The sequence below is a fragment of the Pinus tabuliformis genome, chromosome 9 (assembly GCF_031772625.1).
Source record: "Pinus tabuliformis cultivar Carrire ecotype Pingquan chromosome 9, CPIR1, whole genome shotgun sequence".
Taxonomy (NCBI): Eukaryota; Viridiplantae; Streptophyta; class Pinopsida; order Pinales; family Pinaceae; genus Pinus; species Pinus tabuliformis.
Window position 1 is genome coordinate 1,334,405,612 of NC_142307.1, and position 25,865 is coordinate 1,334,431,476.

The 25,865-nt window shown below is 36.2% G+C and overlaps 1 protein-coding gene across 1 annotated transcript in view; it reads right to left on the reverse strand.

Moving 5' to 3' along the window:
- The window catches only part of LOC149153445 (transcription factor MYB3R-1-like), a 130,768-nt gene extending 107,083 nt beyond the window's left edge, over positions 1 to 23,685 (reverse strand). Inside the window, exons 1-3 of the mRNA XM_089441539.1 lie at positions 22,566 to 23,685; positions 1,422 to 1,476; positions 849 to 906 (exon numbers count right to left, since the gene is read on the reverse strand). Of these exons, the coding sequence (XP_089297665.1) occupies positions 849 to 906; positions 1,422 to 1,476; positions 22,566 to 22,723 (271 nt within the window). The 5' untranslated portion in view covers positions 22,724 to 23,685. The remainder of the gene's footprint in view (positions 1 to 848; positions 907 to 1,421; positions 1,477 to 22,565) is intronic.
- Positions 23,686 to 25,865: the final 2,180 nt, after the last annotated feature.

A 25,865-nucleotide genomic window follows, 5' to 3' on the forward strand; every position in this document is an offset into this window, starting at 1 on the left:
AGTTAAAATGGATCTAGGTTGTTTTAATTCCCCCTTTAAATAGGCTATATTCCACATGAATACCATGGGCTATTTTTGTTTTATTTTTATTTTTTTATGGAGCTATTTTATTTTTTTATTTTTATTTTTATTTTGATCAAGTTAAAATGTTTACATTACATTATTTTATTTTATATTTTTAATATAATTTGACTTGTTAAAATGTTAAACACTACATTACAACATCTCTACTATATTGGGTTGTACAGCGCCTCTCAGTGCAAAAATGCAACATGGTGCCAAATATCTGAATCCACCTAAATTACGAGTTTGTAGCATAATAATGAGAGAGTTAATTAAGGAACGAGAGTATGCCTCAGATAAAATTTAAATAGGAGAACAATTTTCATTCATAGAGACAATTCGTGAGCTCTTGTTCAACTTTGCAATCTATGTAGATTCTTTAACATGCTCGAAAAGATGCAGATGTAAAGCTTGAAACAAGGGACCTCTTATACACACCGGGGTCCTGCCTACATTACTACTAGGAAGAATTGTTCACCCAACGAGTAAGGCCTAGTAGCATCTTCATAATGATGGATCTTTGCAATGTAATGAACTCTATTCACTAAAAAGGCAAAACATATCAGAATGACTATTTGAGGCTAGCATGACGAAGTATCATTGCCTCGCACCAAGTTTATCATATTTATGATGTCAATATTACAACCTATCAATAGATGAGTCATGAATTTCTCAAGGTAAATATTCAGAAATTCGATATTTCAAGTCATTAACAGAAAATAAACAAGACCAACAACACAAATGACATTAACACAAGAAATTACAGAAGTGTAAGAAAAGGAGACCTATTTTCTTCCAATTTTTTCCATTGTAAACTTGAACAGCTCTCCTCAAAATCTCATCCTGCAATAGTATTTAGAATAGACAAACCCCAGATTAGACTTGCCATTCAAGAAAAAGAAATATCACCACAAAAAAGGAATAAAGAGATCAGGATAAGGAATGAACGACTCTATATTCCATGACTTTGATTCCATGCAGTGATAGATTTGGCATAAACCTGTAGACTATTAGCAAACTACACTCCTAAATCTAATGGTTTGATACGAAAAATGTAGCAACTATTCAGATCTTCAACATTCAATATTTCATCTTCCATAACCCAGAGCAAAGGATAATTTAATTCAAAACTCATTCTCCTCAGTTCTGTGAGACTAAAACTGCAAAATTCTCAAACATGTAGAAACTTCTAAGAAAGAAATAGTTAAGCTAATATCTACACTACACACCTGAAGCCTTTCCACAAATAAATTGATTCACGAACATCACACTTCAAAGCTGAAATTGTGTTTCCTATAACCATAAACTTCAAAATGCTGCCATAACAGATTAGACAATAATTAAGTTTGACATCTCACCTCTTCTTCTGTCCAGCCCCCCTTAGAAGAACGCCTTGTTGGACCACTTGTCCTCCTAGCAATCAATAAATAAATTTATTTATTGGAATAAGCACTCTCTTAAGTATATATCCATGCTCCATTTTTTATAACTAAAGGACTCGTATCAAAATGACAAACATAAACCAGCAAATAATAAAATCAAATAAGACTTCAGTTACATGGTCAATGATAGTCATTGTTCCAAAATTTGCACCATACAAGGGTCACTCGTCAATCAGCATGACCAGATTATTCTCCATAAAATGATAAATGCCAAATTTCTAGATATCCCCACTATTGAATCACAGATATCATGCATATAACAGTATGTCAATACCTAATCTCATATCGTTTTTTTAGTGTATATTTTCATTAAATCTGCAAATAAAACAGAAGCATAACAACCTTTACATTCTAGATTTCTTAGGTATATCATGAGCCCAAAACAGAAGGTACTTATCAGAAATGTTTGAGATGCAGTGTAGGTCACACTCAGGTCGCCCTGTAGCTTACCAATTATGTTACGGACTGGTGAACCTTATTCCTTTATCACCATCTATATTAAGTTGATTTATCACTTAATAACACTTGTTAAACTTTCCTTATAAAAAAAAGATAAAGTATAACAACCACTTTGACCAATTTGGCTAGTCAGACGTGTCCATCCCCTTTGATGACAGAGAGAAACCAACTCTTGGAGGTCCAATGCCTTCCCTCACACACACACACTCTCAAGGGCTCTGCACCCACTGGGATTTGAATCTGGGATGTTTGTGTCACCCCATCCCACCCACTAAGACACATCCCAACAGAATATTTACCTTTGTTTTAGGAATATCCTATGCTCATATTGAATGTTAAACATACTCTTGAGGAATATGGGAAATGTTCTTAAAATACTAAGCATATTAAACTATTTAGTCTTTACATGCACAAATATTGTAAGTCGACATTAGTTGCCCCTTGCTCATGAGAAAAGGACACCGCCCCCTTCTAAATCCAGCAATTGTGCTTGTGTCATCCTGATAGAGTAAATGTTATTCTTCTATACAGTCCAAAGCACGTAAAACTCTTCCTCCAGCTTTTAATCTTGCCCTTTGACTCCCATTGATATTACTTTGTTACTAGAAGATAGCCACTTCCACAGGCCTATAAGCATTGCCTACAATGGCAGCAGTAGCCGTATGATTTTTACTGAGATGTAAATACTTTTTGGTTTTATCACCAGTCTTGAAGCATTGCAGTTTCAACTTTCTTCAGAAAAAGTTTATCCCTAAAAAACCTATATGGTGATATAAGTATAACAAACACAAACAAGAACAAATTAAACACCACAGTTTTACCCTAGAAACCCTTTATTGGGAGAACTAACTACAAAGATATCTTCATTAATCCCTTGGCAAATCCAGTCAAGCCTTGGCCAATCTGACCAACACTGGCCACTTGAGGTGTTTTCCAATAGAATATGCCAAGCCTTTGAAAAGGCTTCATCATATAAATAACATGTGAATACCATGGGCCTGTAAACTACTTACTGTAAACCATCGACCCACCCATGACCAAGTCAACCATGTCAATAATAACACATAACATTGCCCCGTTTAAACTTCACATGGGATATATACATCTCCCCCTCAAAGTTTATTAACTGGGTATCCACGAAAAGAGCATGCCCCCCTTAATTATGTCTCATTGATCTACATCTAGACCTTACACCAGTGAACCAACAAACCAATGGTACAAATGCCTAAATAGTGTCTTATAGTCATATGCCTATTTACATGTGATTAACTCTAAATCCTAGGATTAAAAAAAACTTACAATGGTATGCCTAAGCATATGAAGCTAAAAAACATCAACATAGTTATTGCCCACATCCCTCATGCTCCAAATACAATTACATTAACTGAGCACTTCTTAAAAAAGTAACTTTTAATCTTCATAGTCTCACTACAACTTATTGTGCCATTCCCCATTCACCCATTGCAGTTTCAACAACAACACCTAGAATGTAGCCTTGGTCTATCACTTCCAACCATATCACTTTGTTAATCTCTCTACATTTCCATTATTTGAAATCATTTTTCAATGCTCAAAAGCAATAGAAAAAATCCTCTCAAAAAAAAAGGAATTTTCTATTCATAATTTTATAACTACAAATTATGCAACAATGCAATAACTAGGGTGCTTTATTCGACAAGTCAGGACATTGTCTATTGTACACTTGATCACCACCAACCATCCACCCTTTTTGTGCATAATTCTGTTACCAAGCATTAATAGACATCAATTTTACTTGAGGTGTCGATCGATCAACAATCCAACGCCTAGAACAATGATGGGCTTGCATAGTTGATGCTTCTTTTCATGCAACTGATCAAATACAACCTTGCACTACCCTAAACTTCTAGCCACAAAGAGCATGGACAGATCACTCCTTTTAGATTGCAAGTTCAAGCATGGAAAAATATCTCATGTAGATGACCAGAGCCACGAAGAGCATTATGTACTTGGACCCTTAAGCCATTCATCCCATTCCTTTACAATCCTTTTTCAGCACATCCACGCATTTGGCTTGTGTAGTAGTTGCATCTTTGGTCAACCTAAACAAATCCGTAGGTTTTCATTCATCACAATTGCAATCAATAGTCGCACTGGAATCAGCAAGTAATCAGCCTCCTATTACTAATCCTATCACAATGCATGTGGTACAAAATCAGGAACAAATATGATCACAAATTGCAAAAGCAAAGTGAAGTACAATTCTCCGGCATTAAGCATATTGATGACTTAACAAAGCAGACTTGTGAGCACCATACTTCTCCCCACAACAGCACATCGATCTACAATCATTCTTGCACCATGCTTCATGCAAGAGCAACCACTACCACGATCTTCCCAATCTAGGCCATTTATGCTTGTCTCAAAGATCAATGCTCACAAATCTAACCTAGATCTAGCAAATAGTTACTCGAGATATCTTAAATTCAATCATGTACAAACCTCCATCAAACAACAAAAAACGTTTCACAATGCATATGAAGCTTCCATCTCCTTCATCGTTCCACAACCATCTTCGACCCTAGAACCCTAGCCATCATCCACAAAACACGAAAACCATCCCTATGAGAGAGTCCAAACCCACTAAGCTCTAATACCATATGAAAAACCTAGCATGGTGAGAGAATCATAACAAACACAACCAAGCACAAAATAAACATCAATGATGTACCCTAGAAACACAATACTGAGAAAACCAACTACAAAGATATCTTCATTAATCCCTTGGTCAATCCCACCAAGCTATGGTCAATTTGGACAACATCAATATCAATAAATAAACCATCATTAACCCACCCTTGACTAAAAGTTATTTTTGTCAAAATTAAGCTAACAATCCTCATTGCTATGTCTATTGCCGCACGTTCAATTAACCCACCCTTGACTAAGTTATTTTTGTCAAAATTAAGCTAACAATCCCCATTGCTATGTCTTTTGCCGCACGTTCAAATTGGTGGAATTAAATACTACCTATCATAATTGTGCTTAAGGAAAGATAAATATATTGCAACTCCTTCAAGGAATTGCTTAATCATTCCTTAATATCCTTCATAGATATGTTCATTGTAAGGCATGATTGTTTAGTAATCCAAGGGTCCTATGGCATGTTATCAATTGATCATTCTTTGTTTCAAAAAGCAAGATGTAATGTGACTTTCATAGGCTCTAGAAAATAGCATGGAATCATGCATTTTCATAGTATTTGGATGAGTGGCTATTCAAGTTTTATGCCAAGCTCCTTTTACTTGGGCAATGAATTATAAATTTTGATCATATGGCTCAATCAAAAACTTGTCGCCCTCCTTACTTTTGTAGGTAGACAAAGTCATATAATTCCTTGTTCTCTTGATCAACTTACATATTCTTTTTTGTAGCATACAACTTAGTTGCCTTGTCAGGAAATTGTTCATTATAAGACATGTTACTTAACAAATTTGCTTTCTTTCCTATATATATGGTTTTCCTTCCTAGACTTCCAAATCCTTCAACAAACAATCTATTAGGGATTTCTTCCCTCAACATTAGATGCATGGAGAGATAACGTTGAGGAATATTGATCACCCCCAGGCAATAAGACCAAGTTGCCTCCTTGGGAAATTGTTCATTATGTTGAATAACAAATTTCTATTTAAAGTTTTAAACACTTTGCCTTCCTATATTTAAATGTTTTCTTTCCATATCTTTTGAGCCTTCTAAATCCTTCAACCAATCATTTATTAGAAGTATCTTCCCTTTAAGCTTGGAATGATAGAAAATATAGCATTGGGAATGTTGATCCCCCCTCCCACCCCACCAAGTGAGACATCCCCACTTGAAGATTCGCTATCTTTGGTCTTTAGTTCTCCACAGTTTTTGCACATAGATGCATTATCACTCTATTTCCTTGATCCATGCTTTTAGATTTTACACTTTGATCTTCTCTACATATAGGATAGACTTTATTTTATCAAGGTTTTTCTAGGTAGGAACAATCTTTTGCACTCCCACTTTGTATTATCTTACCAATGTACTTAGCAATCCCATTGACCTATTTATGGTCATATGTTGGACATTAATAAAATCAATGTTATAGGGAGCATCCTCCCAAGGGCCCCTCTCCCACCCTGGAACCATCAATTAAGAGCATCCAAGGACATCCCTTGGGAATGCAATCCCTACCACTAAGCATGGTGCCCCTTGGGATGATCCTGAAGCAGGGAGCACACTCCCCAAGTGCTCCTTAGACACTCCCTAGGTCATGTAGATGCCTTGACATAAAATAAAATAACACTTATTTTTTCCACTCTCTTAGAGGTGGGACAAAGGTGAGGTTTAGGGTTTAAGGTCAAGTCAAGGGAGAAAAAGACACTTCTCCCCTACTATTTTCCTCATTACATTCATCATTGTGTGCTTGAGCTTGAAGTGGGCAGCTTGGTCTTCTTGTTGGTTCTTTAGAAAGGCAAATTTGTGAAAGCTTTCGAGGAGAGAACAAAGGTCGCCATCTACTACTACAAATAGTCAGAGAGCTAAAGAGGTAAGTTGAAAGCCCATTCTTTGCAGGTTTTTGTATCTCCTTACGTTGCTTGTTTGTGGATTTTTCCTCTTCTCTTGGTCTTTAGCATCACTTCTTCTCCCTCATTGTACAACAAGTTGTTCATCTAAGATGTCAACGAAAATGATCTTCTTGTGGTTTATGTTTCCATTTTTTATTCCCATGGTGTTGGTGGGGAATATGCATGAGAGGGAAGAAGAGGATAACGGTCTTTCTCATAGTGGCCATAAACAAAGCCGCCAAAGGATACAAATGGCTCGAGGTATGAGAAAGCTAGAATCATGTTACTAGACAAGGAAACAATAAAAATTCAAAGAGCTTTGAGACGATTTACATAAGAGTGGGTGAACTGTTGGGTATCCATTGTATCTGACAGTTTGACAAATGTTGGAAACCAACATTTAATAATGGTTCTTGGTGTTTTGGCTAGTGGTGTAGTGCTCCTGAATCCTTGCAATGCATGACTCCTCGTCAATCACTTCAATTGCTCAAAACATTTCAAATCTCCTACAGAAAAACATTAATGATGTTGGTTTTTTAATATGATTCAAGTAATCATTGATAATGCAACAAATTTAGGGGAGTAGAAAAAATCATTAAGCAGGTTCATCTTCACATTATTTGGTCTCGGCCTTTGGTGCATAAATTGAACCTTTTTATGCATGACATTGTCAAGCATAAAGAATGTGGATGGATTAATGACTTCTACAACAAAGGGAAGAAGCTCGTCAAATTTGTCATTAGGCATACAAGGATCAATTACTTTTATGGCATTAACTCTAAGTTGTAGCTACTCAAGATCACAAGACTAGATTTGGTATCTATTTCCTCACCTTTAGGTGCCTATTGAGTATGAGACAAGCTTTGTGTGCTTTGGTGATGAGTGATGACTAGGAAAGTTTGGAATGACTTGAGCATCAATAGAGATAATGCTAATACAGTAAAGGGTAGTCATTTTTTGTCACAAGTTACGTATGTTTAGCAATCTTCCAAGCCAATTTATAACATGATTCAATTTGTAGATCCAAATTGGCCAATCATTAGGCAGGTGTATGAAAAGATAGACACCATGCTAGGGCATATGAATTCGTATAATCATATTTGTATAGAGGCGGAAAATGATGAAAAAAACTAACTATTCCACTACATGCCTTCACATGTGCTTACACCAAAAGATCATCATTTATCATGGCTTTTAGCACCAAAACATGTAGGGTGAAGAGAAAACCACACCATGATCCAATGGTTGAAAATAGTTATAAGCAAGCATTACTCAAATTGGTCCTTGATGAAGAGTGTGATACCATATGAAGACAATTGAACCACTACATCAATGGCAATCATGCAATACCATACAGAGACAATTGAGCTACTACGTTAATGGCAATGGTGCGATACCATATGAAGATAATTGGGACCAACCATGCAACTGGAAATCGAGGGAATCTAACTTCTCTCAAGCGGTGGAACATGCATGTTGATGCTACCCCACAACGACAACATTTGGCAACATGGGTGTTTTCACAAGTGGTGCACACTTCTTCTGCAAGGGATGGTTGGAGCACCTACAATTTCATCCACTATGTCAAAAGAAACAAGTTGAATGTCAACCAATTAGAGAGCTTGGTTTATGTGCATTACAACTTGTGATTCTTGTCCAATTACTATGAGGAGTCAAAGATGGATAAAACAGATAATCCTTGGGACATCAATCTAGAGGAGGATAATTTGGAGGATGGAGTATAAGTTTTTGGGCAATTCCAAAATGCTCTTATTCTCACACTTTATTGATATTTGGAAGGAAGGGAAGGAAACAAAGCCCTTTCTCATACTTATGAGAGGAGTGTAAGGAGGTTTGAATAAATGAAGTTGTACCATGTGTTGAGGGACCAAAATCACTAAGAAAACCTAGCTAATGAAGCTTCTCATTTGAAAGTTGAAAATTTAAGGATAAAAAGGAGGTGTTCCATATCCCATAGTTAAGTTATGATTATCGTAGCTAAAGCTTCAAATGAAAAATCCAAAACACAACGAGTGGTAGAGTGCTTTTAAATGGAAGAGACAAGTATTAACGCCCTTAAGATCAGAGGCACTTTCACACACCTCATTCTTGATGGAGTGGCTTTCATAGTTGGTTTGGCATTAATATGGAGAATAGAGGTGGGATTACTCCGAGTGTGATCTAGGGCCATTGCCATAAATCCAAAGTGCATTTTGTTAAGCCTAAGGAGGGCAAAGAATTATATGACTCAGGAGTCAGAACTTGTCATGGTTATGAGCAACAACAAGCATTGGATTTGGGCCTTTTTCTAAGATGTTCGGGAACCCTCTAAATCATTGATTTCGGTTTAGGGCCTAGGCAATCAAACATCCACTATACGAAGGAACTGTCCATGTTGCTAGATATTGTAATGATGATTTGTAAGTAATAAATAACATTTATTACATATGTAATTATAAATTAGGTGACCATTTCCCATATATATGTGTGTGTGTGTGTGTGTGTTACACGGAGACTCATCCCCACCAAAATTCACGATGTTTCCTTCGTCTCAACGATCTGGGTACTTTGGAACTCGTTAGAAACTTCCCCAATTGGTCAGGGACTCCATCGAGGACTTGGGGACTTCCAAGTCGTCCTTGGGCCATCCCTTTAAAAATCGGGGACTTTAGGACGTCCCCCAGTATCATGCACAGTAAACTTTAAATACATTTAAATTTAACAAAAAAAATTGAAAAACAAATTTTGAAACATAAACCCTATCACAACCTAAACCTTTCGACTAAACTAAACCTATTGCATACACACTAAACTAAACCTATCGCATACTACACACTACACTACATGGCGGCAGCAAAGGTAAACATTATTACAAAGACATGACGGCGAAGGTAAACATTATTACAGAGACACGACAGTGAAGGTAAACACAGGTTGCGAAGGTTGTAGGTAAACATTGAGCTTGAGTGAAGGTTGCAGGTAAACACAAGTTGCAAGGGTTACAGGTAAGAGTTGAGCGAAGCCTAAGATGGTGGGTGAAAGTAAACATTGAATAGAGAACTCCATTCACGGCGGCAAACGTAAACAAAGCTGAGAGAACTCGAGCGAAGGTGGCAGGTGGGGTAAGAGTTGAGCAACAGAGCGAAGTTTGGGGACTCTTAATTTGGGATTTATAATTAAATTTTAATGACTTATTCATGTTTACAATTTACAGTCACTATTCTCCATGAATTAGTTTGTCTTCAATTTGAGTTTCTTTCTTTCTCCATGTTTATGAAAAAACCTTTTCTTGGCATGAATCTTTGAAATTTTCCTATGCCACAATTACCATGATTTTAATACCGTGTTAAATATATGCTAGAGACAAAGGAGAGGCTAGATGAGAGATAAGATGATATATCAATGTGCTACTAAATTAATAGTGGTGTTGTCTATATACGTAGCAAGTTCCATTATTCATGTTAGGAACCAATCAATTAATTCCTTAAATACATTAACATAAACATCATTTATTGTATATAATTTGTTTCACTTTCTGATATTATTACTTTTGCACATAACATTTGTTAATCCTAAAATAAGCATTACAATGGCTAACTCATCTTTAACGCTTAATGTAATAAGGTAAATAGATGGGATGGTAACACTCTTTGTGCTCTGTAAATAATAATCATTCTGAATTATTATGATATACATTACACTTATGACAAATCCCACAAGGTTCTTAATTTCTAGACTCTTAGTTGTAGTCTTTAAAGTTTTGTTGTTATTTAAATTTTGAAATGATTCATCATGCATCATAGAATGATTATGTAGACAATAGTAGATTATAGGTCGTACCATACTAATAGTACTTCTTAAGTTCTTGACAATGGGCAATGATGACAAGATTTGTTTTTGTGATGCACAATGATGATTAGATAGTGTTAAGACTTTCGTATTTTATTTTGTAATTTGAATTTCAAAATTAATAATAGTTCTAATTTTTATATTTTATTTTATCATTCATGTTTATGCTGAATTATTAAATTTTATTTTTATTTTAATTTTTTAATAAATATAAAAGTCAGTTTCTACACTTGCTGTCCCAACCTGTCGTCCCCTAAAATTAGGGGTGCGCCCTAGCCGTCCCAAAAACTCGTCCCCTCGTACCCCCGTGTCCCCACAACTAGTGCATATATATAATTGTTGATACAATGAAATCAAGGTTGCACGAAACGGGGAAACGGGTACGAGTTTCCGAAACATGAAGCGATACGAAACGCGACCTCCCCAAATTTTAGAAATGGGGAAACGTGATATATATATATATATATATATATATATATTAGGACATTTAAGAAATATGTGCAATCATAAAGCATATATGATACATTCTAATTTATTACATTATGATAAAATTGTCAATTGTCAATGCATAAACTATAAGTATCTAAACTTACATCACATTTACTCATGAATAATCACATAATGAAAATAGAAATATCCAAAATTAGCCATGTGAAATTTCTAATTTTTTGTCTCGTGCTTGATTGGGAGTATCCTCCTACATAGTTGAATGACCTTAGTGCTCTTGATTAAATACAAGTTTCATACCTAGTAACCTACATTCTCTTGATTATTGGGAGTCTCCCCTGCATAGAGGGCTTGGTTCTCTCGATTAAATACAAGTTCCATACCCTAGTACATGACAAAATCCAATGGAAACATTGCAATTCCCCCAATTCTGAAATCCTGAAAAACAGATAAGTCTGCTGGATTTTGAGTGAGATCTAAAATTCTACTTTCTCTATATGAAATCCAATGAGGGTGAAACCACTCTCAAACATCCTGAGTCATTTCATGGTAACGTTAAAAATTTAAGTAAAATTTTTATAACTTTAGACAGGCATCTGGAAACAACTAGAAGTCACTAGGCTAACGTAAGAATAGATTAGAAAACAAATAAAAAAACAAAATTTAAAAAAAAAACACAAGTAAATGTTGAAACGTGGGTCATACGGCCCTGAAACGTGTTTCAGGCCGTACTGGCCACATTTCAGTTTCGTGAAACGTGGCAGTATGGCCTGAAACGCGTTTCAGGGCCGTACCAAACGCGTTTCAGCGTTTCGTACTCGTTTCCATACAGAAACGCCCTCCTACCCCACGTTTCCTGCAACATAGAATGAAATAATACAAATCTCATTAATTTCCTCACCTATGTCTCGTATTCTCTATGGTTCAACATGGTATCAAAGCAACAGTAACTCTGACATGGGGCATCTCAAAGTTTGTGTCAAAACAAAGTTTGACGCCACCCGCTTGGAGAAGGGGACTTGCACAAAATATTTTATTTCTAAATGTACAAACGGCAGCAAATTAAACTTAAGTGCAATTAAATCGTACAAACATCACACAAACGTGTACGACAAAGCGTATGGTAGTAAAATTAAGAGATGGCCAATATTAATAACTTTATAATGTCAAAGTCTCATAAGCTAAACGGTAAAAATTTTACTACCTAGAAACAAAAAATGGCACAAATTATCTTACCATGATCTTTGAGAAATTGTTATGGGGACAACTCCAAAACTAGAACCCATGGCCAATGACTATAAGAAGAAAAATAAAAATGCATGGTATTCTTCCTCACATTCGTGGTATTACCACTACTTTTGAGGTTTGGACAAAATTGAAGAATTTGCATGCTAATTCAAATGAACTTCAAATTTAATTGTTGGGAGCATCTGATTCCATATAGAGCATGTTCAAAAGTTGCAAGAACTGAAAAATGAACTATCAGTGATTAACTCAAATGTCAAAGATAAGAAATTTGTCACTATTGATGAGTATCAACATTTTATATCTCTTCTTGAAATGAAACCCCCACATTTGAAGAAGTTGTAGCTTTACTCATTCAGGAAGAGTAGAGACTCAAGAAGAATCAGTGTTGAAAATATCGGTATCGGCAAAATATCGGCGAGGGTCCAGAAAATATCTTATCGGCAAAATATCGGCGAGGGTCCAGAAAATATCTTATCGGCAATATCGGCAAAAATATCGGCAAAATATCGGCAAATATCGGCAAGCATAAAAAATAATTTTTTCAAATTTTTAAATATAGCCGATATTTTGCCGATATTTTCAAAATATCGCGATATTTTGCCGATATTTTCTCGGCGATATATCGTTTTGCCGAAAATATCGCGATATTTCCGAATATCGCCGATATTATCAACAGTGAGAAGAATAGATCAAGCCTGTAGAGGAAGTCACAATGAAAGAGGTCATGACAGAGGTCACAGAGCTGGAAGATCTAATCGACATCAAAATCAAAATCAAAATCGGAAGTCAAATTCTTCAAATCAGATAAGTACTTCTCAGAATTCCAAGTGCTGCAACTATTGTAGGGAGAATAATCATACTAAATAAGAGTGTTCGCTTAAACAAAAACACGAAGCTAAAGGGACTAGAGGTGGAGGACATCATAGGGTAAGAAGTAGAGGGGGAAGGAATTAGAGTAATTTTGTTGAAAACAATACAGTTGTTTTCCAACAACCCGCCACTGATTATTTGTTTATGGATTCTCATACTAATATATTTGTTTCTCAGTTTGTTTGACACATTTGATTCAGGAGCCACCAAGTATATGACCAATAAACAAGATGACTTTACAGAACTTGCTCATTGTGATAATGAGATTATTATTCTTGGTGATGACAATTCTCATCAAGCACAGGGCAGAGATGATGTACCTATGAACGTTTCACAAGATTGCATCAAAACCATACAGAATGTCTTGTATGTTCCTAGTTTAAAAAGTTAAAAACAAATCTATTTTCAATTAGTAAACTACTGATGAAAACTATATCATTGTGATTGATAAGAAGCAGTGTTTGATTAAAGATTGTAATAATAACATTATTGCCAAAGGATTGTGGTGTAATGATATGTATAGATTTGATGGTATTCCAAATCAACAAGCTTTTTTGACAAGTTCCACTTCTGAAAATCGCTTACAGCATGAAAGATATGATCATCTTAATTACTTTATTTATAGCTACTGCATAAACATAAATTGGTGAATGGATTGCCCAACATTGAAAAATATAAAGATGTATGTGATGCATGTTTAGCATGATGCAACATCGTTTGAAATTTGATAACAGAGAAACCACAACTTCTTTGGTATTGCAATTAATTCATAGTGATGTTTGTGGTCTAATGCGAACCCAATCCTTTGGAGGTGTTAAATACTTTGTCCCATCCATTGACGGTATCTCAGGAAAAAAATGGGTGTACTTTTTGAAGAACAAATATAATGTTTTTTCCATTTTAAGCAATTCAAGGCTATGGTTAAAAATGAAAGTGGTCAACGCATTATGATGTTTCGAAATGATAAAGGGGGTGAGTATAAATCAAATGTCTTTTGTGACTTTTTCTATCATCATGGTATTCATCTATTGCCAAAACAACGCAACAAAATCGGTAACGGAGAGGAAAAACGGATCCATTACGAAGAAGGCTAGGTGTATGCTGAAAGGGCATCATCTCAGCAGTGCAGATGACAGTGTTTTTGTTAAATTGCAGTCCAACAAAGGGAGTTCGTAGATAGACCCCCTTATGAAACTTGGCCCAAAAGGAAACCAGAGGTAGCCAATATCAAAAATTTTGGTATTTATCATATGCACATATTTCTTATTCAGATAGACATAAGTTAGAGGCTAAGAGTAGAAAATGCATATTTATTGGGTATAGTACAGAATCAAATTCATATAAGTTATATGATTAAGTAAACAGAAAGGTTGTTATAAGTAGCAATGTATTTTTTTATGAAAAACTCCCACATATCCATACAGATGAATGGAAAGGTTAAGCCTTGCGGAGTGATAATGATGAACATGATTTGGAAACTCTTGTTACATATAGGAGGTGTAGAAGAGAAGAAGACAAAGAAGCAAAGGAAGAAAAAGTATTGATTATGAGGAAAAGTTTGCTCCTACTTGAAATTAATCACAATTAGAATGTTATTAGCTCTTGCAACACAATTTGGATGGCAAATACACTAGACGGATGTTAAAGGGGCATTCTTGAATGGAGGTTTACAATAAGTGTATATGGAGCAGCCTGAAGGAAAAGAAAATTTAGTATGTAAACTGGTGAAGAGATTAACAAAAGATTAACAAGCATCGTATGAAAACATTAACAAAAATCTTAAATCAAAAAGTTTCAAGAGAATTGATTCTACTCCTAACTTATATATCAAAGAAAAAGGTGAAGAAATTATAATTATGGTTGTATATGTTGATGACTTGAAAGTTACAGGTAGCAGTGATGCTTTGGTACAAGAAGAAAAAGATAGTCTTTGTAAATCATTTGATATGACTAACTTGGGATTGTTATATTATTGGTTAGGCATTGAAGTTTGGCAACAACCACACAAGAATTTCATCTCACAGGCAAAGTATGCTTCAAAATTGTTGGAAAAATTCAGAAAGGAAGATTCTAATCCCAACAAAACACCGATGGAGGTAAACTTAAAACTTTCAAAAGATGATGAATCTGAGGTAGGGAATGAATTACTTTATCATCAACTTGTTAGAGGATTGATTTATCTTGCCACAACCAGATCAAACATAACTTTTGCAATTGGAATGTTATCAAGGTTTTTGAATTGTCTCAACAAAACACATTGGAATGTAGCAAAACAAGTACTTCGATACATCAAAGGTACCTTATAGTTTGGTATTCTATTGGAGAAGAACGATAACTTGATGCTAAAAGATTTTTCTAATGCAAACTAGGCAGGTGATACAGATGAAAAGAAATCTACAACAGGTTATACATTTTCCCTTAGTAATGGAGTAATTTCATGAGCAAGTAAAAAGAAACTTTTGGTGGCACTTTCAACAGAGGCAAATTTGAAAGCCGTGTGGTTACATAGGGTTTTAAGTGATTCAAAGCTTCCACAAATGCTACCTACAACTTTATGTTGTGACAATCAAAGTACCATCAAGATGACAAACAAAACATTCGAAATCAAAACATGTTGAAATTCAACATCACTATATTAGAGAACAAGTACAGAAAAAAGAAATAGAGTTAATATATTGCAGGTCCCAAGATCAGGTAGCAGGCATCTTCACTAAAGCACTCAATAGGGAGAAGTTTGAAAACTTTCAAAAAATGTTAGGAGTTGGGGAAAATCCAATCATCTTTAAAAGGGGTGTTAGATATTGAAATGATGATTTCATTTAGTATATATTAATTAATAATATAATAAAGTTGTAAGTAATAATTAACATTTGTTACATAAGTAATAATAAATTAGGTGATTGTTTCCTAACAAGAATAACAAAATATCCATGACACAATCTTATGTAATTGTTGATACATTCAAATAATATACATCTCTCCTTCATTCATATTCGCTCGCCTATGTCTCAAATTCTAGTTTAACACGTGTTGCAAGCTTATCCAGTAGTAAATCCTAGTAGAGTTAGAGTGTGGCAAAGCATAGCCACCCCCAATCATTGCTTTTGATGTGAGGCTATGGACCTGCATCGAATTCTGAGGAGACATGTACAGCTTCTAGCAAATAGTTAGGAAGCCATTTTCCATTTGGCGAACAGAATATCTAGCCAAGTTAATTATGGGCATGCAAAGATAATGGATATTGTGACACAGCTAAAAAGGAAAATTGACAAGATTGAAGTTGAACATAGCATCACCTTAAAGCTTTTGGCCCTTGCAAGGAGCTCTCAAGACGTGGTTTCACATCCATGTCAATTAGGTCTACCCTAAATTATGAAAAAGAGGAAGAATTAGTCTAGCAAGCTCTTAGAGACTTGGAAATGGAACACATGGACCAAGAACCCAAGCTTCCAACAGAAGACACGCATGAATCCCATGGTGAGCGTGACTTTGTTTGATTCCAAGTCCATATATGTTTTGCAAGATAATTTTGATACGAGGACATAAATTTCAATGATAATAACCTTAGGTGTTTTATTGTTAATAATAATAGCAAAATGATGGTTGCTATGGTTGTGGAAGAATAGGCTTTTGTCTAGTTGATATAAGTTGAGAATGTTGGATTGGTTCAAGAAAAAGATGGTTGTGATTTCACCAAAAACTCAACCATAATGCCTAGGCCAATGACAAGTAAAACAGAGCTTAATCAATGAAGCCTTAGCTGAAGCAGAGAAACAAAAATGTCCTTCCTCGAAGAATCAAACAGAAAATTTTAATATGTTGGACTGACAAGATGTGGAGGAGGTGAAAAACAAAATTCTCTGTCAATGGTGGAAATGTTAAATATTCAACCAACATTGACTCTCATCCAATTTGTTAAGCTTGTCAAACATAGTTTACTTCCAATTGCTATTTTGAAGATCTTATATTGTGGATTGCAAACATCTTGCTTGTCCAAAAAGCTTCTATCTTTTTGTATTTTGAACAAGCATATAAATTGACCATTGTGGGAGGGTGTTAGAGATAATGGTCATTTTTATAGCTTAGACGTATTAGGGCTGACATGAATAATAAAGTGACGTGCACATTATTATGTGTATTCATTTCCAAGTTTGTGTGTCTAAAACCAACAAAAACCAGTTATAGCACCTTCCACTCTTTCTATAATCATCCTCCAAAGTTTGCTCCACAAAAATGCACCTGTGAAGGCTGTTATTTCTACCACAATCTAACCAAGATCCCTCCTCTTGAAATTTGTTGCTACTTCAACAATGAGCACATATAGGTGCCTACTGATTATGTGAATATACCTTATCTCTAATAGAAATTTGCAAGCCTCCAACTTGCAAACTATTTAGTTCCTTCCATACATCATTTCAACCCAATTCAAATACAGTGATCTCATTCACAGAGAAGATGCAAAGGGTGAAATCAAGGGAAGACTATAGTGAAAGTAGATGAAATTTAAAAGGAAAATCTCAATTGACCAATAATGTAGTGCTACTATGCCTGATGGGGGTGAAGTTGTGAACATCGTGGCAGCAGTGGTGGAAGAGGGGGGCAAGGCAAGCCGCCACCTCCCGACACCCAGAGTACACACGAAGGGGCTCCTACCTACAACCCACGTATGACATTAAACATCCCAGCTAAGTTTATGTTTCGCAATTGGCGAACGGACGGAACGAGGTATGGTGCAATGAAGTCTCAAGTGGAGTTAGCAGGGGGTTCATTCACGCCTAGTGTTGGTGGAGAAAATTCTCACTTAAGGAATTGAGAGCCCAACTTTGTGCAGATGCTCTAGTTCAAAGAGGGAAAGTGAGTGTGGTAGGCTAAGAAATTCAAGGAGGACAACAGCAAAAGGTCTAGGTCCTCCTGACCTAGCCCTCCCACTAAATTGTAGTTCCATCGGCATTGAGTTCAAGTTGAAAGGCAATAGAATCTCCTCCACAACGATGGCTCTAGCTTTTGGAGGGAAAGGCAGTGACATTAGGACTGCATGTGAGGATGAAGGTCATTCGGCTGTTGTAAGGGCATTGATAGTTTAGTTGCATAGGGTGTTAGGCTTATTCAATTCATGGCCTATGTGGACAGTGAACCACACAAAATGAGACTCATCTCTGTATTGACTTGTTAGGTTATCCTTGGTGAGCTCAAGTCCTCATTCTAGTTTTGATTTAGACAAAGTTGTCTCTCAAAGTCTTACATCATCTTTTCCTTTTATGTGGGGTTATGTTGTCTGGTTATCCTTGGTAAGCTCAAGTCCTCATTCTAGTTTTGATTTAGACAAAGTTGTCTCTCAAAGTCCTACATCATCCTTTCCTTTTATGTGGGGTTGTGTTGTCCGATTTTAGTTAATGAGCTCTTGCAACTTCATTTGGCTAGCTACTGTATCCACTTAGAGGGGGAATCTTATGGCTCAATTTTGTTTCACTTGTTTAGCTCTGATAGGTCAAGAGGGAGCATCACCAGGCTTTCTCCGTAAATTGGTTTTTCTGACCGACGCTGTAGTGTGGTCACCTTCGGTAAGGTTGTCCAGTTTTTGGGTGTCTGTCCCTGGGCTCTTGCGGCGGGGTCGTTTTCAAACCCCCCCCCCCTTACCAGTCTTGTCAATAGCCACCTCACCCGACACACCACAATGCCACAGCAAAGGATGAGGTCCCAACAAGGCAGCAATAGCAAGGGACCTAATCCTTAGAGTCAAGAAGTTTTGGGTAGCTCAAGAACCCATGCATAAGCAGGTCGCTCATGGCTTTCAAGCTTGCACCCCAAACCAATTCAGGGAGACGATTGCAAATTAGAGCCTGAGATCATTGGAGAGGGACAATCTTTATTTGATTCTGAAATCAACTAGGTTGCCAGAGATTGGGTGCCCGACATTAGACACACTAGGGGCTAAAGAAACCAATACATCGAGGCTATCCAACTTTACTAGCACACCATGAACCTCATAGGGGAAGCGATGCAGGGCAAATTAGTTGCTCAAGAAAATTCAACCAACATCCTACGGGAGATTTAGAAGTAAATCTAGGACTTACACTCTCATGTGCTCAGCATAGAAGCCAGGCTAACCCAATTAGAGTCGCATCTCGGTGGCAAGAAAACACGTAGCCTAGAGCTGGCCTAGCCAACAATATAGTACACATAGAGGTCTCCAACTTGTCAGGCTAATTCGATGCATTTGGATGAATTGCTCTCCTGGTTTTATTTCAATCATGTTTTTTAATTGGCGATCGCACCGTAGCTTGCTATCTAGTTTACAGCTTTATAGTCTACATGTAGGGGCAAATTTTTTTGAATGTCTATCTAGTGTTTGGAATAGTATAATACATTTTGGACTCTTCCTGTAACAACAGGAGGTCATAATGGTTTCTTGTCATGATGTTATGTCCCAAGGAGGATCACTATGTCTTGTAAATATTTGTGATATATTAATAGAAGGATGTTACTAATTAACCAAAACAAATGAAGCAGTGCTACTATATAGTCAATAGAAAGTCTATATTTTAGATTTGTCATATCTTAACATTAGCAAATACTTAAGTAGAATCCATTTGAAATTGAACGGTTTACTAGGAATGTGATCCATAAATGTGGAGAAGCATCCATTGGGTTTCCCCACAAGTTTTTCCTTGAGAAAATAAAAAGAAATTTGGAAGCAACATCTAGGAAGTATTATAAAGAACCAAGGATCTGTCAGCAGGGGCTATACTGTTAACTTTTAAGGCAAAGCTCATATAATAAGCCCTCTTGTGGTGGTGTTTCAGAGCTATTTTGCTCTTTGTCGCTGCTTATTCGTGACTTGTGCAACTAAAGAATTGTGGCTATGCATGAACGAATAAACTTTGTGAGAGATTTTTAAAAACATGTTTTATTATAACAATAAGTATGACCCTTTAAAGCACAGCCTTTAAAATTTCTCTGTATGCAGTAACTACCAACTGCCAACTTTCTCAGATTAATTCAATATTGTCCATGACTGGGATAAATCAAAGAGTTTATAGGATGAATTAACAGAACAGATGACCACTTTGTAAAATGAATCACAGCATTCACAGATAAGAAACTTCGAAGCAGCATCCAAAGGGTACTGTGAAGAATCAGGAGTCATTGAAAGAATATATGCAACTCATAAGAAGCCATGACATTTTTATACAAAATATCTAACTTTTTAGGAGATAAAACAGTTCAAAACAGATGAAAAGGCGATGACCGGTTTCTTCTTAAAACCTGGGTCAGGATCCAAGATTACTACAAAGATTCTTATGTTGCATTGCTGAATTGCAGAATACTGGCAAAAATCCAGATCTACTAAGCACCAAGAGGGATCAGGAAAAAAAGGATCCTTTCAAGCATGTGGCTTAGAAATTTGTCACCGTGTGAAGCAACTATTAGCTGCAAACTTTATGCAGTTTCTTCACTGGTATCCATGACTGGAACAAATCAAAAGGTTTTAATAATTAATTATTTAAAAACACAACAAAGAATCATTTTGTGGAATGAATCATGAAGCATTCAAAGTTTAAAAACTTGGAAGCAGCATCTGGAGAGATGTATTGAAAAACAGGAACCCATCAGCAGCTCATACAAAGACCTGAAGTTATCATATAAAAAATCTATCTTATAAGATAATGTGGAGGGCGATCAGTTCAAAACAGATAAACAGGCTATAACCATTTTCTTCATAAAACTTGGCTCAAGATCCCAACATTCCTACAAATAAGATCATGTTACATTGCTGAAATGTGCAACAATCAGCCATTCATTCAAACTAAAAATATAACAAATCACATAGAAGTTTGGTCTGTGCACCAAAGACAAGCTCAGAGTGAAAAAAATATTGACCTAATTCCATATAATATTATGACGAAAAGGGGCCTAGACAATGGAGACCATGAAAGGAAATCATCATTTGACATTGCTTTCTAGAACTCATGCAGATGGAATTATACTAATACCTAGGATTTAACACTCCAATAGATGATATCAGTTTTAATATTCAAAACACTCAAATCTCTTAGTGTAGGCCCGGTTGCTAGCAGCGCATCAGCAAGGTTTTGATCAAGCTTCCAATATCTAGAGTTCAATTTTTGAACTTCTCTATGGAACCAGATAACAGCTACACTAAGATGATCTACGAGTTAAAAACCAACGATTGGTTTGACTATTCAAAACTGCTTGACTTTGATCTAGACTTTATATTGCTGCTAGTTGCATTCTTGAGATCCTCCTCATATCCAGGCAACGACTAGCTGCATTATGGACATTCGTCTAAATCTACATATTGGAAAGGTTCCAGTGTGTAAAGTATAAACAAGGCCACCATTGGAAAATCCACTCAGGCCATTCAGTTTAAATTATATGCTACCATAAACACCTAATAAATTTAGACCTATGAAGAAATCCAGATATTAGCTAGCCATCATATTACGAGACCAATATGCCAGATCAAAGCATTGACATAATGTGGCAGGCTGAATGTTGTTTGCAAAAAGAGTTGAAACATCCAGTTTGTGTGAATGCATATAACAGCAATACCTGCATTTTTTTCCTTCCTTCTTTCTGTTACATTCAATCCCTGTTCTTTTCAAGATATGAGAGAATTGGACTTTCAAAATTGAATCCCTCCTCAGATTTGTACTCAGTTACCAAATTCCAATTTCATATATGAAATGAACTATTTGAACTTGAGGAATTCATTTCAAGATTTGCAAAATTTCATAAGAAATTATTGCATTGTCTATATTTTTTTATTCATCATCATTCACTTAAATGTTTTTTATACAAATGTTGTGGCAGAGAGCACTAGAAAGCAACTGTTTCCTCAAAAGGGCATACAGAAGGTAACCTGGAAGAGGTCATATGCTTGTCACTTATATCCACCACAATTAAACACATAGTTCTTCCTTGGCATTCATAAAAACTTTAAGATTCTTCATTTTCCTGCCAGCCTGATATAGGTAGCAATAGTTGACCATATATCATACTTAAATGCTCTCTCAGCCTTGACAGTTGCCATGCTCCTCAAGGGAAAATTTGCTGAAAAACAGTAAACCCTTATTTGATGTTGAAATATCTGTAGTGATATTCTATCCACCATAACTACAGTGGAGGCACTCGACTCTGTTTGGACAAAACTCAAATAAGATCACTTGTTTTTGTTCACTTCAGAATTGTGGTGTCACAGTTGTTCACATTATCTGAAATTGTTGTTATCTCTCTCGCATTTATTCAAGCGACACAACTTGGCAAATGAACTACGTATATCAGATATTGACATTTTATCTTCTTCTGGGAATATTATGAGTTAAAGACTAGCCTCCAGTTCCTAGCATTGTTGAACATTTCCAGAAAGAAACATACATGGAACCTCAGTGTGCCCCATTCAGACAACAGTTAGGACATTAGGTGTCTCTGAGGTTTAGTTCATTATCTTCCATTTTCTATTCCTATCCTTACATAGGCTTCTAAATAGATTAGAATCGTTCTCCTATATTTTACTAGGATATCAATTTGCAAAACGATGAGAGATAATGATAGACAAACCATTGACAATAATCTTGAAGTTACACAAACTTACCCTTGCACAGGAGGCAATCTCTCCAAAGCGCTCTCGCTGCCGTCAGATAAGGACGAGCTGGAAGCTCCACTTTTCTTGTCTTTGGAGCAATCAGCCCGATTATTCTTCACACTGGCCATTTTTTTCTTGTCAAATGAATTAGCAGTATGTCCCGACATCGAAACCACTCAGCCGAACCACATTACACTTCAAATCGCATAGGTGAAGCTAACAAAAATGCATTCTTCAAATTCTTTACCATTCAACCTCAGATCTGCTCCGGAAACAGAGTACTACGTGCCAATTGTTGCTCAGCCGCCACTGCCCTGTTACACCTAAGTAACGGTCATATATTGAGACCGCATTATGACCGCATACAATACCGAAAAAGAACAATGCCAGCTCTAACCAAAACCAGCAAATCCTCGAGCTCACGGTAGGGTTTGCAGATCGTTGCTTAACCCTGCAACGTAGAGGCCGTACCGTAATAAGAAAATCTACATAGAAGCGAGGCAGGACCTCTTTCAGCTCATCTTTAGCACAAAATGCATCAAAATTTGCAGACACTGCAGTGAGGTTTCTGATGCACCTACGGCCCTAGAAAAATTCCCTGTAAATGACAGCTGCTGCGACCTGCACTGAAACCTTCTAGAACAGGGCTTTTCTTCTTCAGCTAGTGCATATAATATACTCTCCATGGATCGATCTGTGAAGCCTGCAAACAAAATCCATGAAGAGCAAGAAAGAAGAGGAGAGTACAAATTCACCGAAGCTCTGTGAGCAAAATCTTTCAAGCCCTGCACAGGGTGCTCCCACCTCTAGTTAAAGCTCCGCCCGAGTCTCAGAAACCTGACGGTAGCGGATCTCGTGCGGCCTTCTGCCTGGAGCGAAGGGACCGTCTGATGCAGCTCGAATAGCGGAAGCTTTACGTGCAGTGAGTCTGTCGGCTGGTTTTGACGGGACAGAACAGGGGCCGGGAGCTGTGTGGTGAGGATTTATTTCCGTTGGCCCCAATTTTGAACCTCAAACGGCACTCTTTCACGGATTTGACCTCCACCATGGCCGACCGACCGGCCTTATGCTCGCTCACAGTCCTATTAAACATCATGCATCTTATTTCCATTCAACAGAATCTCCTTCCCTCTATCGCCATTCTCTGTTATAAAAGTGTCGCCGACTTATGCTCACGGCAATACTCAAGATAAAAGAATACATTCGTCTAATGACGTGATATACGCGTATATTCACGGGATACGTGTCTATCTTTGCCGGAATTCTCTCCCGTATTTGTGCTTAGGATGAATCGGACGGTATTGACGGAACCCAGGGAAATGAGTGTGCATCCTCTACCGTCCGATTCATCGGAAAAGCGACGGCTTTCACAACTACTTTACTTCTCCGACTGCGGGCAAAGATATGGTCAAACGTGAAACACAGCAATGGAAAGCTCTCGTTTTTTTTCTTTTTTATTTTAATTTTTGAAAATGGTGTGTGCGGTTCTTTGACATTTGTCACCTAAACACCACGTAAGGTTCCATTTCTGTGGACTGTGATCAGATTTCCACTCTCATGGTCAACTACCGGTGCCCAAATTAGTCGAGTTTTCAAATAATGTGGGGACATCCAGTCCGCTCACGGGCATTGGAAACATAATTGTTATTTATTCCACCTTACACGCTACCTTATTGCATTGGCATTAATTTTGGCCCATATCATTATTTTTTATTACCATAACATTGGGACTTTTGTCAATAAAATATTTCAAATTAACCATATTTCAATTTTAATAAAAAATTAAACATTTTCAACGTATCTTACGTGGAATTTCAAGATGGGTTGGCACTATTTTTTTTTCAAATTTAATGATATAATTTTTGGAATATTTTTAATTTTTCAATATATAAATGGATTTAATATTTATAAAATATCATATGTATTTATATGATTTTCCATATAAATTTGTAATTTTTACTGTATTTTAAATAAAATTAATTGAAAAATTTACCAAACAAATACCAAAACCTAAAAATAATAGAAAACAATAATACATATACAAGTAACTGAAAATAAAACAAATATTTAATTATTTAAAATATATTTTTTGAATATATATAGATTTAATGACACGGATTTACTAATACAATTTTACAATTCCAACAAATTTTTAAGAGATATTGAATAAACAAAAAAATTACTTTAACAAAGACCAAATCCTAAAAGTAATAGAAAGCAATAATGCATATAAGTAACACGAAATAAAACAACTATTGCTAATGTGGGTAATGATGTTCTTGCTCACTTATGTTATTGTTCATTGTTAAGAGCATGTGTTTCCTCATAAGAGGTCACGTTCAAAACCGAAGAGGGTAGAGTATGTATGCCTTTATAGACTTAGCAGTCAAATAACTGTCTGGAGGTGGGTCCCTTGTTCGGAGTCTCATACACCAATTTGGTGTCTGGCTTGGTTGTGACCTTAAAATTAGATAATAATAATAATTGTTATATTTTCTCAGTGACAAAGGCATACGAATGATCTAGTGAAGCTTTTCACTACATGTATTGACATCATCGTCCATAGAAGTTCCAAGTAGATCGCTTAAAGTTGAGTCAACAAAACTACCCATGATGTTATGAATCAAAGATCCCAGATATGCCTTTCTTTCTTCCAATTAGGGACTGTAATGTCATTGTGGAATAGGACATTTCACCTTAATTCCCTTCAATCTTTCAACTTGAATCGCTTAAAAGCACAGTCATGAAACCTCATGTCTTTACTTCTCTCTCTCTCAAAAAATATACACGTACTTTAGCTAATAGATGAAATGACCCTTTTCCATGCAATTTCTATAGTCAATTTTGCCCAAAACCCGATAGAGATTTTTAAGAATCATACGTTTAAGTTGTTTAATCTGCAAAGTTCGAGTGTCTAGGGGTTTCTTAGGGTGTCGACTTCATTTATGTATTCATAAGTACATTTTAAACAATAAGAAATCACGATTTTGCTCAAAATTGTATTTTTAGATTCTAACCTTCACTTATTAGTTAAATTATGTCAAAATTATATATTCCTTAATAAATAAATCAATAGATAATTCCAAATCTAAATGTGTTATTTGTTTTCATAAATCTTGAAATAATATTATAATCATACTTATATGTGTGTGTGCATGCGCATGTGCTTGACCATTCTTATGGCACATTGACATTGCACCATTTTCCTTTCCCTTGAATGGCCCTCTAATTCCTCCTTATATCTACTCCATTGTTTATTCAATGAAGTAACAACTATGTTTGCCTCACTTTTGTCATGACCAAAAACAC